Here is a 14,883-nt window from a genome sequence, read left to right on the forward strand (position 1 = left end):
AAGATGAAGATGGGCTTTCAATCCTTTTGGGCGAAGTGAGTCATTTGTTAGAGCTCTCTCTCTCTCTCTCTCTCTCTCCCCCCCATCATCATCTTCAGAGGTTGTTTAGGGTAGATCAGAGCACTCTCTCTCTCTTTCTCGTCGTCATTTTCAGAGGTCGTTTAGGGTGGATCAGCGTTCTTTGAGAGAGAGAGAGAGAGAGAGGATTATCTTGCTGCCTCCTTGGGGGCCTAAGAGAGAATATTTTTTCTTCCTAAATTAGGACTTTATATTTCTTCCAAGGTCAAACATTAATCTCGAAACTTAAAGAGTGAATATTCCTCTAAAATTGTTATGCATCCCTTTTAAAAAATAGTGGGGACCCTATTGTGGATGGAGTTCGGACGAGCAAGGTTGTGCGTGCAATGTTTGGGAAACAATTTTGAGTGAACTTGACACCATGGGTTGAGGAAGAAAAGGGCATTTTTGTATAAGTATTTTCTTCATAGTTTAATCCAATTGCTACAAATTGGGGAGGCATTTTCCACGGATTTTTCAAAAGTGGGTTGTTTAGAGCCAGGGCCATATGTGAAACAGGTTAGGGTTTTTAGGGGACGTGCTGCTCCCACAAGGGTTTAGAGGTTTCCCATTTTTTACGAAGGAAGGTTCGAGGATGAGGTCTGTTGCAGCGATTCGCTCCACATCGCGCCTCGTTTTGCAGGGAGGAAGCAGAGGGGCAGCCTTCCAAGCTAGGGCTCTCAGAACCCTCGCCGTAAGTAACTCGAACCGTCTTTTTTTCTGGCCTTTTTTTTTTTGGCAACTCTCGTGAGCTTCTTGTAAAATTATCTGTGGAGTGCATGGTTAGAGTGGTTGAACTTGTCTTTTATCCTCAATTGATTGCCTTGAAGGGGAAGGCCGTTCCTGCATCGCCCCTTCCTCGCCTATCATCTATGCATCTGCAAAGACGAGACATCCGAAGGGAGCCCATCTCCCAAGCCCAACGGCAAGCCGAGATGGAGGAAGAGGCCAGGCGCGTAGACTTGGACCCAGCAAAATGCCTCAAGAAGGGGGACCCAGGCACCATGCAGGGTATCATCAAGGATGTCATCCCTGTTGGTTACTGGGTTACCTTGCCTAGTGGCAGAGATGGCTACCTTCCCGCCACTGACCTTGGCATCACTGGCGGCGTCGTCCTTCTCGAGCGCCTTATGAAGGTTGGACAGGAGATCACTGTTAGAATTGACAGCATTGGTGGTGGTGGCCGGGAGATCCTTTCCATGAAACGGCCTGAGTGTGTGCCTGTCATCAATGATCGGTTTGGGTTTGCTAACCTTTCCAGAAACTCAACAAGGAAACCCTAATAGGATGGTATGTGTTCTTATGATGTCATCTTTTGGCTTTGATTATCTGGCTAGTGGTATCATAGTTGCATTCCGTACTTGTTCGGGCAAGATCATATGCTTGCTTGTGTTGAAATTTTGTGGAAGTGTTAAAGCGGGTTAAGTAGAAAATAATATAGTTGGATTCATACACTTTCTTCTTCCGTTGTTGTGTGGCTCCCTTGCAAGTCATCTACACTAACTCTTTCTCTACACGGTCTTTAAGCTTTGCTTTGATTGTGCCCTCTTCTTGGCAGAGGTTTTGCTAGCTCTGTTGTTATTGGGTAAACTTGTTTGATTGCTTATGAGCGTCCTCTTGCTTTAACATCTTAACATTTGGAAGTAGCTTGAGTAAGTAGAAATGAGAGGAGTCTAGTGTTGGGAAGCTGAACCGTCCCCACCGCTAATAGTGATGACAAATCATTTGCAGATATGAACGAAGTGACGTAGCTACCAAAGCTTTCAAAAAGTAGTAAAACTAAGGATAAGCTGAGATCATGAAAGAAGCTTTTTGCACTCTAGTTTTGGGTGGTGACAACAATAACATCAAATGTGAATGTATCATACTCACTTTGAAAAGCATGTGTGAAGGTTAGTTCATGTATAAGGCCTCCATCACGAGGAGAAGCCATGGTTTAGCACATTGCTCATGGTATGGGCAAGGGATGCTGGTAGAGATCGTTTGGAGATGGATTGAAAATGTTGTGTGTGACAATGCTGGGACATGGCCACATTGTCTATATACATACTTGCATTGGTAAATGGAGCCATATTGAGGACATCATGTCCTTTGTTTGTTGGACATAGACGGTTGCTTAAACAGTTTTTGATGGGTCTCAAAGCCACCACCTAGTCCAAAATTCTGTTATGACTTCCATTATTGTTTAGTGCATGTGTATTGACATCTATTCTAAGGGTGTCCACAAGACTTGAAGTTGGTCTACAAGGGAAATCAATCAACCATTGAAGCTCTTCCCGTGAGAACACATGGGTGTGAAGCAGACAACCATCTATTATACAAAAACTGATTGTGATGAAATATTGTTTTTAATCTCCACTGTTGGTACAAAATATTTTAGACTTGTCATATGAAGAATCATACTTGTGAGATGAGATGTTTCCATCTTTATTGTTTTACAATTATATTTAAGACTTGTGGTATGAATAATCTTACTTGTGAGTGTTGTTCTGCATAAAGCGGGCGTTGTATCCTCTTACATGGTCTAATAGCTCTAGCTTGACATAAGATTCTTTTAATAGTTGCTCTTAGTGTGGTCAAGATTGGACTTTCTCCATGGCTTTTGTAAAAGCTATTTGTAAATTTTAGCCCTCAATGGGGTTTTTGACACAAACGTTTTGGCATTATTTCAGTAATGTTATGATCGTTTTTTAGCTTGCAGCATAGCAAGTTATTGGTCAAGGCTAATTCCTAGTGTTCCAATATAAAAAATTCGTAACGAATACATATAAAAACATATTAACAATATTGAAAAGAGTATGCATTTCCAAGTGGGCTTTCATTGAATGTGTCAATTAAACTTGAATGTGAACTATATCACCTACCTAACCCCCTCTCAAAGACGATATAAAGGTTCGAATCTGCATGAGAGCGGTGCAGGCCAAGCTTCTGAAAGAACTCATCAATCCGTTAGTACCAAGTGCATGGAGCCTGCTTTAGACCATACAAGGCTTTCTTCAGCCGATACACCTAGTCCTGTCTACTAGGAATCTCAAATCCCGGTGGTTGATCAACATACACTTCTTGGGTAAGCTCTCCATTCAAGAAAGCCGACTTGAGCAAGGAAGTAAAACTTTCTCTAAGATGGCCTCTTAGAGTAGCAATACATGACAAGAGTTGGAGATTCTAAAGAGAAGTACATGATGTACTTTTGTTGAATTAGCTTGAGGTTCTCTCTCTCTCTCTCTCTCTCTCTCTCTCACACACACACACACACACACACACACACGCACACTTGATACAACAGTTTCTTCAAAAGAGAATTCATTGTTCATAAGTAATCAATTAAATTTCCACAATTATAGCATTTCAAAGTTGTAACTAGCAAGTGTGCACTTGTATTTTCCAATTTACAAAGACATGCATTGTGCTCTTTAAGGGATGTAGGAAATCGCACTTATTTTACTTTTGTTGGATGACATCTTATGCAAGCTTGTGTTAATAATTTGTGTGGTAGTTAAAGCTGGTTACAAAGAAAACGATATAGTTGGATTCATGCTCTCTCTTCTTTTGTTGTGTGGCTCCCTTGCAAGTAATCTACACAACTCTTCTACAAGGTCTTTAAGCTTTGCTTTGATTGTGCCGTCTTCTTGGCAAAGGTTTTGCAAATTCTATCGTTATTGGGTTAGTTTGATCTCTTTTGAGCGCCCTCTTGCTTTTACATCTTAACATTTGGAAGTAGCTTGGAGTAAGTAGAAGTGAGAGGAGTCTAGTGTTGGGAAGCTGATCTATCCCCACTAAGCATGATGACAAATCATTGGCAAATACGAACAAAGTGACTAAGCTACCAAAGCTTTAAAAAGCTAAGATTATGAAAGCTTTTTGCACTCAAATTTTGGGTGGTGACAATAATAACATCAAATGTGAATGTATCATAATCATGTTGTAAAGCATGTGTGAAGGTTAGTTCATGTATAAGGCCTCCATCACGAGGATAACCCATGCTTTAGCACATCGGACGCCTAGCACATGGTATGTGTAAGGGATGTTGGTAGATCGTTTGGAAATGGATTGAAAATGTTTGACGCAACAACATCGACACATTGCTAAATTGCATTGATTTTCCTAGATCAAACCATGCAAAGGGTAAATGGAGCCATATTGAGGGCATCATGTCCTTTGTTTGTTGGACATAGACGTTTGCGTAGACTCTTTTGGATGGGTCTCAAAGTCCAAAGTTCTGTTATGACTTACATTATTGGTTAGTGCATGTGTATTGACTTAATTGCCACCTATCCCAAGGTGTCCACAAGTCTTGAAGTTGGTCTACAAAGGCTATTTAGGTAATTAATCAACCATTGAAGCTCCTCTCATGAGAACTATTGGAAGCTCACAGTTGGCTCTCTATAAAAATCAACTTGAAAGAAATACTCCAGCTCAAAATAGAAGAAAGCTTATGCATACGACACAAGAATGGGTTAAATCTCCCCCACCATGAGAGTGGCTCATGTCCTCTTCATGGTGTATTTAAATATATTTCCTTCTACAAAAAGCAAGAGCCAAAAATACATGTAGCCAAAAATATGGATCTCCACATTGGGAGTGCATAAGTCTAAATACAAAAATGTGAACATTCTAAGGTTCACTCATGAAATAGAACTAATCAAAATGTTGCACACTAATGTGCACATAAAATATCACTGCCACTGCCGAATAAATAATCGCCACGTGCCATGCGTCATTAGATTTCTGTCGAAGCAAGCCAAATGGATCCATGTATATCCCGCACACTGACCTTGCTATTAATCTGCATTGACATTCACAATATAAGCTCAAAATATGTGACAAGTTAGAGGTGATCAGTCTCGCTTGCACATAAAATAAATATCCATCAAATAAATCCATAAATGCCAAATAATTCGAATAATTCCAACAAGAACACATGGCTGTGAAGCATACAACCATCTATTATACAAAAATCAATTGTGATGAAATATTATTTTTTATCTCCATTTTTGTATACTATATTTAAGACTTGTAATATGAATAATCCTACTATGACAAGATATTGTTTTCTATCTTTATTGTTGTACAATTATATTTAAGACATGATATGGATAATCTTTCTTATGAGTGTTGTCTTGCATAAAGCAGGTTTTGCATCCTCTTACATGGTATAATAGCTCTAGCTTGACATAAGACTTCTTTAATATTTTCTCATAGTGTGGTAAACATTGGACTTTCTCCATGGCTTTTGTAAAATCCATGACCTGGTACCTCCATAAAAAAATTTAAGATCTAATATTCACACAATGTTTTAATGATTTCTATGTATTAGAGAGGATGGATTGAGAGATGTCTTTCCTTGTTTACTTTATCACTTTAGAAAAAGATATATAAAAAAGTCATAATCTCCTACTTTAGTGATTATTATCAAATTTTCTCAACAACATTGACAAATATAGAGCACATGGGGATAAGATGAAGAGATTCATAGTTTCCATCTCATTAAATTTTACTCTCCTAGCACCTATTGCTTGCTATAAGAGTATATAGCCAATGCATAGAATACTCTCTCATTCTAGTTAGTGTGGTAATATGAGCTAGCTAGTGTGGTAATATGAGGTACACAATTGTGTGAGAGGCTTTCTCCCTGTTTCTTTTTCTTTCTTCCCTTCTGTTCTCTACTTTCATGCACATGAGCATAGAGGAGCGCCACATTGCTTCTCTATCCTACAAAATTACTCTCTATCGAGGATAACAATGAAGGTGAAAATAGCTTTTGCTATTAGGAGGTTGAGTGAAATCTCCGTCCATTTTAGATCACAAAAATATTATTGTCTTTGGACGAGTGAGAAATTCACAAGTGGCAGATAAAGCCAGTTCTCTGTGAAGAACTTGACACTTTTTTTTGCAAAGATCTGAGTTCTTTCGTGTACAACCCAATGCATGTACGATAAGGTCTCCAAGTTCCGAGAGAATATTCACGTGAGTAATGAAAACATATCCGCAAGAAATTGTGATTTTTGTCCATAGTTTTCCACACAAAAAACTAGGATTGAGATCTTCGTGTAGAAAAAGACACTATCAATCTATGACCTTTTCTGTGGTTTTATGAAGATCCTTAAGCATAGAACCTCTAAGTTCTTTGCACAGAACCGTTAACATAGAAGTTGAAACTTCATCGTGTAGAATTGCAAAAAAGAACTCTAAAATTTAAAAGCTTCCTGCGCAGATTCTCATCATTCATGTTGATCTTCTACCCATCTTCAATCAGGTTGTTTTGTAAGCAATAGCCCTCTCTAGGGTAGGACCTTTTGACCATTCCTTAGCACCCTCACCCAACAATCCAAACACCTCAATTTCCACAAGTGGCATGAGTACAAATGTCCATGCCAACTTATCAATTTCTAAAAGCTTCCAGTGCCTCAATGGAATCCATCGGTGCAATCATGAGCATCAATGCCTGAAATGACACCAACACCATCAAATGTCACTAGGACAACCATTGGACAATAATCTGCTGTTGGGATATGGAATTCTAGATCCAACCTTTCCAAACATGATGGGACATTATCCCACATACACTCCTCCAACACCTAAGTATATTACTGACATGCTTAGGATGGCACATGTTATGGGAAGGGGCCTGGAAATGGAAGTGTGGCACAAGTGGGAAGACTAACGGTGCAAAACCCAATGCACATATTTAAGCTACTCCTTACTCTCTTGCTTGTATTCTTTTGAATCCTTGACATTAAACGAAACATAATCATTCTCTGTGTAATAGAATACTTGTGATCTCTATTCACTCTTCTCCCTATGCTCTGGCTTGTTCTCTTTAGTATCCTGTGAAGCATGATGAAGGTCAATTTGTATAGAGCTTCCAAGCAGTTAAAATCACTGACAACCTGTGAAGCATGATGAAGGTCAATTTGTATAGAGCTTCCAAGCAATTAAGATCATTGACAACCTAGGAAGCACTGTCAAGCACTTAGAAGTAATATACTGTAAAGCAATTAAAAGCACCGACAACGAGTAATATACTGTAAAGCAATTAAAAGCACCGACAACAACCAGTGAAGCACATCAAGCACTTAGATAAAATATACTACTTTAAAGCAGTTAAAAGCACTGACAATAACCAATCAAGCACTAGTGCACTTAATAGCAATATACTACTTTAAAGCAGTTAAAAGCATTGACAACTATGAAGCACCGCCAAGCACCTGGAAGAAATATACTACTTTAAAGGAGTTAAAAACACTGACAACAACCAGTGAAGCACTGTCAAGCAATATAGTATTGACAACAATCAATGAATACTACTTTAAAGGAGTTAAAAGCACTGATAAGTGAATGCCAATTTAAAGCAATTGAAAGCATTGACCAACCAGTGAATATTGCACTGACAACTAGTGAATACTACTTTAAAGTAATTAAAAGCAATGATAACCATTGAATATTGCTCTAAAATAGTTAAAAGCACTATAACTAGTCAAACAGTGTGAAGTACGTAAAAGTAACTTACTACTTTAAACCCATTGAAAGTTTTAACAACTAGTGAATACTAATTTTAAGCAGTTAAAAGCACTAATACCTAATAAATACTACTTTAAAGCAGTTAGAAGTGTTGACAACTAATGAATACTACTTTTAAGTAGTTAAAAGCACTAAAACAATGAAAAACACTTAAAAGTAATATACTACTTTAACTAGTGTTGAAAGCACTAACAAGCTATGCATCAATCCTATTTAACTATCCCAAAAAACCAAGGTTCGATCTACCCACTGGCCATAAAGAGATGAGATAAGGGCGCAACCCATCACACCTTTGCTTGCCACTGACAACATGTGCCATCTCAGCTACTATGCATCGATCCTATTCAATGGTCCCCTCGGGGGGGTCACTATATGTAAATCCTCTATATCACGTGCGTTCAAGGCCTATTTAAAAAGTCCCTTATCTGTGAATTTTTTAGCGAATATAATGTATCCTTTTCTATTCAAATCTGTAAATTTTTTTTAAAATACAATAAATAAATCCCCTCTGTAAATATATTTCTGTAAGTTTTAAATATTTAAAATGTCCTTCTGTTGAACCCACGTGATACTTACATATTTATACGAGTGACCCCCCCGAGATGGTCCCATCCCAGAAAGCATTAACAACTAGTGAAACACTATAAAGCACTTAAAAGTAATACACTATAAAGCACTTAAAAGTAATACACTATAAAGCACTTAAAAGTAATACACTGCTTTAAAGCAGTTAAAAGTTCATGCACTATGAAGCACTTAAAAGTAATACACTGCTTTAAAGTAGTTGAAAGTTCATGCACTATGAAGCACTAGAAAGCTATCTAATTCACTACTTTAAAGCAGTGAAGCACAATAAAACACACAAAAGCACTTAAAAGTTATGTTATGTAAACTATTTTCAAGTTGTTAAAAGCACTAAATAGTAGTGAAGCACCATTTGTATTACTTTGAAGCACTAGGAAAAGTGAAGCACTATAAAGCAATAAAAAACATTGAGAAGAAAAAGCAAAGTCAAGCTTGAACTTTACACCACTGAGCACTTCTACTTTAAAAAGAAACATTATAGTGTTGTATGCCAGATGCAAAAGGACACCTATGGCTCATTAAGGAGATGAACTGGATGCTTCATAATAGCACATCTCCCAATCCTCTTACAATAAACATCTTTCTTGTTAGGAGAGACCCATGTCTCCGATGTCAAAAGGCACACAAGATCCTTAACCTCAGGTGTGATTTTGCTAGTACTATATGTAGTTTTCTTTGACATGTGGATAAGGGCAATATTCCATCCTCTTTAGTGGGATAGACAAGATTTTGTTGAATAGAAGTTCCTCTGATGAATCCCCAATACTTTTTGTAGCTTTGGCAACATTGAGATCTTTTGGTTTATTGCCATCAAAATTCACTAGCATCATGACAGCTGATCTCCTCATCAGGAAGAGCTTATCCCCGACGATGAGCTGACTATGGGATCTTCACTTGTGTTAAAGTGTTGCGCGGCAGATGTTCGAAACCATAGCTGCTTCAACAAATAATGGTGTAGGTTGTAAATCCTTAAATGGAGAAGGAGTTGCTGAAAGATCTCCTTTTAAGTATTTAGGTCCATCCCCTTTGTATGTCGTTCAAAACAATTTGCTAACACTCTACAAACCTAGCCTCATTCATAGTAGTAATCACCTTAGAAGCACACTCTAAGCATTATAATGCCTTGGTTGTTATTCGTGACTCTCTTTTTTTTTGAAGCCCAATACTTTATTTTGTTGAGTCACTATCTCCAAAGGATTATGCATCCACCATAACTTCTACTCCTGACCATAAGTAACAAACAATTAAGGATGCGAAAATTTGTTCTTTAAGGAAATCAAATTACAAATGAGAATAATTACAAGAAGCCACCTAATATATACCAAATTGGGGGAGAAAGTGAGGCTACCAAAAACACATTCAAACAAGTTACCAACTAACTAAGTCAAAGTCAACCATAAGCTAACAAAATAGGTCCAACCTACAAAATATAGCTCTCATCCCAATCATCAAAATGATTATAATGGCACTTAGGAAAAAGAAAAAGAAGTGACCAAAGACCAAATCTTCTACACTCTTCAAAAAAAGAAGTAGTGATGAGGTGCAGATTATGATCAAATCTTCTACACTCTTCAAATCTTCTACACTCTTTGGAAGCAGAAGAAGTGATGATGATGCATATTATGATAATTTTGATGATTGATATGAGAGCTATGTTTTGTAAGCTAAACCTATTTTGTTATATATTTGGGGGTTGCTTGTATCTACTTTCTTGTTTTTTACTATCCTTCACAAAAAAAATATATTTAAAAAAGAAAAAAGAAGAAGTAACCAGAAAGAAAATCAACTAACTGGGATTGATGTGAGGCCAGATTGATTGATTAGATCCTACACAAACATGTGTGGCATCATCACCAGTGCGTCAATGATTCTATGATGACTTTGACTCACCATATGACTACCATAGTAAAGGAATGCAACTAGTATGAAAGCCAAACGAGTTTATATGATGAATTTTATTTAGTGTACGAAAGTCTTAACAAGTCAAGTGAAGATTAAGCACAAAGGTATATCAAGATCTTGCCCCAAAAGTATGATGGCTTGATCATCTCATTGTGTGAGGAATCATCCTTTGACTTTTAAAGAATTATAATATCTTGATCATGGAGGGGAAGATGCATTAGAAAAGTACAGATGGTGGTGGCTATGATTTCTCTACTAGCACAAAGAAAGGTAAGGGGAAGGACTTTAGTAACCCTTCTTCTTTTGGAAAGAAGAGGAAGCTTCTATTGTGCGATAAGCCCGGGCACATGCAAGAAAAATGTAGGCATCATCGAAAGATGAGAAGAATAGTTTTTTGAAGCCATAAAAAAAGGAGCCAAACAATAGCGTTGAAGTGGAGAAATCGGAGCTCTTTGTATAGCAAGTGAAGAATTATGTACAAAGGTAGAGCATTCTATAGTACCCGATGGCTCCTGATTTTTATTGACAATAGTGGAGAATCTCGACACATGACCAGTAAGAAGGATTGGTATAACTCTATATAGCCATTAAGAGATTCCATCCTAGTAGTAGTCGGAATGATGTTAAATGCCCAAACAAAAGGCACATATACTATTTCTTTTGTGTCACATAATGATGATACTAAAAAGTTATGTCCTCTATATACTAGATATCAAGCAAAATTTTCTCTTCATTGTTGTAACCATGACAAACCATGACATGAGCGTTCATTTTTTTGGAGCCATCTTGGATGTGGCAATATCATTGGGAGAGGTATAAGGCACAATAATCCATATAAATCGTCAGCCTTTTTTTCTTGAGCCGATTTTGGCACTAGAGCAGTTTTATGGCATGAGAGATTTGGGCACTTGAGCTACATGGTATTGAAAGAGATATGGAAGTCTCCGATTATGGCACATTTGTAGAGTTGTCAGATGCATCAAACTCTAGAGCTTATACATGTTCTTGGGCTTTCATGATGCACCTACCTAGGCCAGTCACCCATCTAGAGCTTTCATGCTGCACCCACCTAGACAAGCCACCCACTACTACCACCAACCTATCATGTGGGCCGAGACCTTCCAAGTGTTAAGAATCATGGATTAAGCTCATGGATTAAGACATTTACCTAATTATAAACTAATCCTACACTAATGTGACAACACTAATCTAAGGTGGATAGAAATGAAGAAAACTCATCATGAGTGTGTGCAAATTAAGGTTTAGACTCAAGTTCAATTAGGTTACAAGATGGAAACTTGTACTCATAAAAAGACTTGGGATGTTGTGCTTGTATTCCATTGTTTGAAATGTTCCCCTTTTATATGAGAAGAGTACAACTTGGCCTTTCTCTTGCATGTGGGATAATTCTCACTAGGTGATGTGGCTTCTCACACTCACTCCATATTTTCCTTGTGCTCCATGGCACCATATTTCTCAACACCCCCCCTTGGTGCCAAATATTTGGGCTACTCAAGGTGGTTGGATGTTGGTTACAAACTCTTATTTTGACTTTTTACTTTTTACATTCCCCTATGTGCTGTGAGCAACTTTGGCCCATGTGCTACTTTGGCATTTCCCCCCCTTAATGGTAGATTGGGCACAATTTTTAGGCTTTCACTCTTCCTCTCTCTCCCCTTGTGCTAGGCTACTTTGGCCTTTATGCTACTTTGGCATTATAGTTACTTTGGCTATGAATTTCAGCTTGAGTGCATCATATGGCCTCAGAGGCTGATTACATCACACTTTTTGTAGAGGCAAGAGGGGTTAATTTCTAGCTTGGATACATCATCGGTCCCAGAGGTTGGTTACAAGCACTTTTTGTAGGAAGCAAAATTTATAATTTTTTGGTAAGTGAGGTGGGTAGTGAGAGGTTTTTTGATTGCATGCTCATTTGGCCGCTTACAACATATTTGAGATTTTTCTTTGGCGATGAGATAGCCAACGATTGTGGCTTGCATTGATTTTGTGAAGTCCATGTTGATGATGATGCGGAATACTTTTTAACCACATTGTTTGATGGAAGAGTTTTGGTGATGAGATGATCCAACCATTAAATATGGCGTTGATGCCCATGAAAGAATGCATACTTATCTTGGCTTTGCAAAGTGTGTGAACACTCTCTAGTGTGAGCCTTTTCACATTAATGAAGCTTTTACCCTTAGTTTTTTTAAAAAATTAATTGAATTACAATCTGCTATTCGGTGCGACTGGCTGCTTTAAGGTCTCCACTTGTCCTTCATGCGGGTTGCACGTGATGACTGTGCTTTGGCTATGGCGACAAACCACTGGTTGGGATCGATGACAGGGATTTTTTTCTTGCGACGATTTCTTCAAGAAGCTGGTGAGAGCAATGTCGTTGTAGGAGCACTCTTCCTCTTTCTTCAGTGTAACGTGTGCGCGTTCTTCTCCTTGTGGCAGCTCTACTGGCTGGCCCATACGTGGCTGTGCGCTAGAGCTGACTGAGCGCCCATGGTGAGCTGTGCTCTGCTGCTCCTCTCTTGTTGGTTGTGGTGCTCTGCACTAGACCTACATTGCTTGGTTTGCTAGCTATGACAAGCTACAATGTATTTCTTTTCCCAAGACTCAGAGATGCACAATGTACGCTTGTATTAGGCTCTTAATGCTCTGCTACAGAGGCTGCTAGTAGACGGCTACTAGGAGTTCTGCACACAGTGGAGTTTCAGATTTTGCAGATGCCGCCTTGATTTTGTTGCTGCAGTACTTATACGCAAGCTACTTACTCTTGACGTTAGTCGACTTTATTACAGACTGATGCAGTGCTTATAGACTTTTTCCACTGCTCTCTCTATGCCCTCAAGAACCTCTCTTTCTCTCTCTCAAAGGCACATATGCTAACCCTAAAAAGACAGAACACTAAGCTAATAAAAAATTATGATCTAGCTAATTTCCTTAAATTTAATGCTTAAACACTCTCTAATATTAAGCTAATCACTTGCTAGAAACTGCAGCTAAGCTAAGCTAAGAGAGCAAGACCTAGGCTCTGATACCATGTTGAGAATCATGGATCGAGCTCTCCTAAACAACTTTCTAATAACAAGACATTTACCTAATCATAAATTAATCTTACATTAATGATAATACTAATCTAAGGTGGATAGAAATGAAGAAAACTCATCATGAGTGTGTGCAAATTAAGGTTTAGACTCAAGTTCAGTTAAGTTACAAGATGGAAACTTGGACTCATAAAAAGACTTGAGATGTTGTGCTTGTATTCCATTATTTGAAATGTTTCCCTTTTATATGAGGACAGTACAACTCGGCCTTTCTCTTGCATGTGGGATAATTCTCACTAGGTAATGTCGCTTCTCACACTCACTCCATATTTTCCTTGTGCTCCACGGCACCATATTTCTCAACACCAAGTGGCCCCACCCAATAGCTGTCCACTTAGACTTTTCATGCTATGCTCACATAGGCCAGTCGCCCACCACCGCTACCATTGCCAAAATTCATGTACACCCTTGGCCAAAACCTTTCAAGCACCTTGCCAAGGCCTCATTCAATTAGGTGGCAACCATGTTAATTTTCTCATGGCTTTGAAAGCATCAGTAGATGGATCTCCTACTAGAAGCGCGGTCTTGATGCTATATACTATGTATACCACTACAAGAAGCGGCATATATGGTATGGAGCTTTACGAAAGCTTCTATAAGTAGTGACATGCACAATGGTGTGTAGCAATGGTATGTATAGTTGTCGTCTAGCAAGTGCTTGATAGTGATGGATGTATCAAATTCTACTACACAAGTAGTGATGGACATGATGGATGTTAACCTTAGGTTAACGTTCATCACTACTTGTCTTAGATTCCACTACACAAGTAGTGATGGATGTTAACCTTAGGTTAACACCTTGAACCTCACGTAATCGATTCGAAGTACATATTCGAATCGTTCTCATATAGCCTAAGAACTGTAAATGCCTTTTTGATGTTCAACATTGACAACTACAATCTCATTTAATTGAATAATTTGATGTTCTACATCAAGAGCCTACACATAAACATACCTTTGTAGTACCTCAATTTAAACTTTATTTTGGAGCCCATTCAACTACCTCTAAGGAATAGAAAACACAGGTGCAAACTTTGAGTATGGTTTATGCAGGGATGAGGAGTTTGGGTTTTGGTGCATGTCACCCATGTGCGGCAGAGGTACTTTCCCTATGTGCGAGTCACATTTGAATAAAGCATGGATCTCTCGAGCTAGCATTTGAAAACTGATGACATGCCCATCATGCAATAGATAGATGTCTGCATATGGAGACTTAGGCTTTATGTACCTTAGAATCTGTTACCCATCACTCATACACTAACAACTCATTCTTGGCTCCATTGATGTGAGAAAACCATGTGCAAGAGCTTTAACAAGTGGTCGCGAGCGATGATGAACTCTCACGATTGTATGCAATGTGTATGCCACTAACATCGAATCCCCAAATAGGGCAAGGATATGGTATGACTTGTCCAATCTGCCGATAGATAAGAATGGTATCCTAATGGGTGACTTCAACAGAGTGTGTTTTTTGAGGGAGCTTGGTGGAGGGAGATTTTACTAGCAACTCTTCTCTCTTAAAAATGTGAATGTGTATGCCCCTAACATCGAATCCCCAAATAGGGCAAGGATATGGTATGACTTGTCCAATCTGCCGGTAGATAAGAATGGTATCCTAATGGGTGACTTCAACAGAGTGTGATTTTTGAGGGAGCTTGGTGGAGGGAGATTTTACTAGCAACTCTTCTCTCTTAAAAATGTG

General features: G+C 38.5%; 1 protein-coding gene across 3 annotated transcripts; it reads left to right on the forward strand.

The window, feature by feature from the left end:
* The first annotated feature begins 527 nt into the window (after positions 1–527).
* On the forward strand, positions 528–2,483 carry LOC147622440 (uncharacterized). Of its 3 annotated transcripts, none has more exons than XM_086822015.1 (3): positions 528–751; positions 888–1,347; positions 1,950–2,483. In XM_086822015.1, exons 1-2 carry the CDS (start codon positions 653–655, stop codon positions 1,338–1,340), a joined length of 552 nt encoding a protein of 183 aa, XP_086678141.1. In that variant the 5' UTR covers positions 528–652; the 3' UTR covers positions 1,341–1,347; positions 1,950–2,483. The 3 variants fall into 3 exon arrangements, with proteins under 3 accessions (XP_086678141.1, XP_086678139.1, XP_086678138.1); XM_086822013.1 differs by lacking the exon at positions 1,950–2,483 and adding an exon at positions 1,789–1,943; XM_086822012.1 differs by lacking the exon at positions 1,950–2,483 and having other exon boundaries at positions 888–1,511.
* Positions 2,484–14,883: the final 12,400 nt, after the last annotated feature.

This window comes from Cibotium barometz, chromosome 28, assembly GCF_041138505.1.
Source record: "Cibotium barometz isolate CiBa-2024 chromosome 28, ASM4113850v1, whole genome shotgun sequence".
NCBI lineage: Eukaryota > Viridiplantae > Streptophyta > Polypodiopsida > Cyatheales > Cibotiaceae > Cibotium > Cibotium barometz.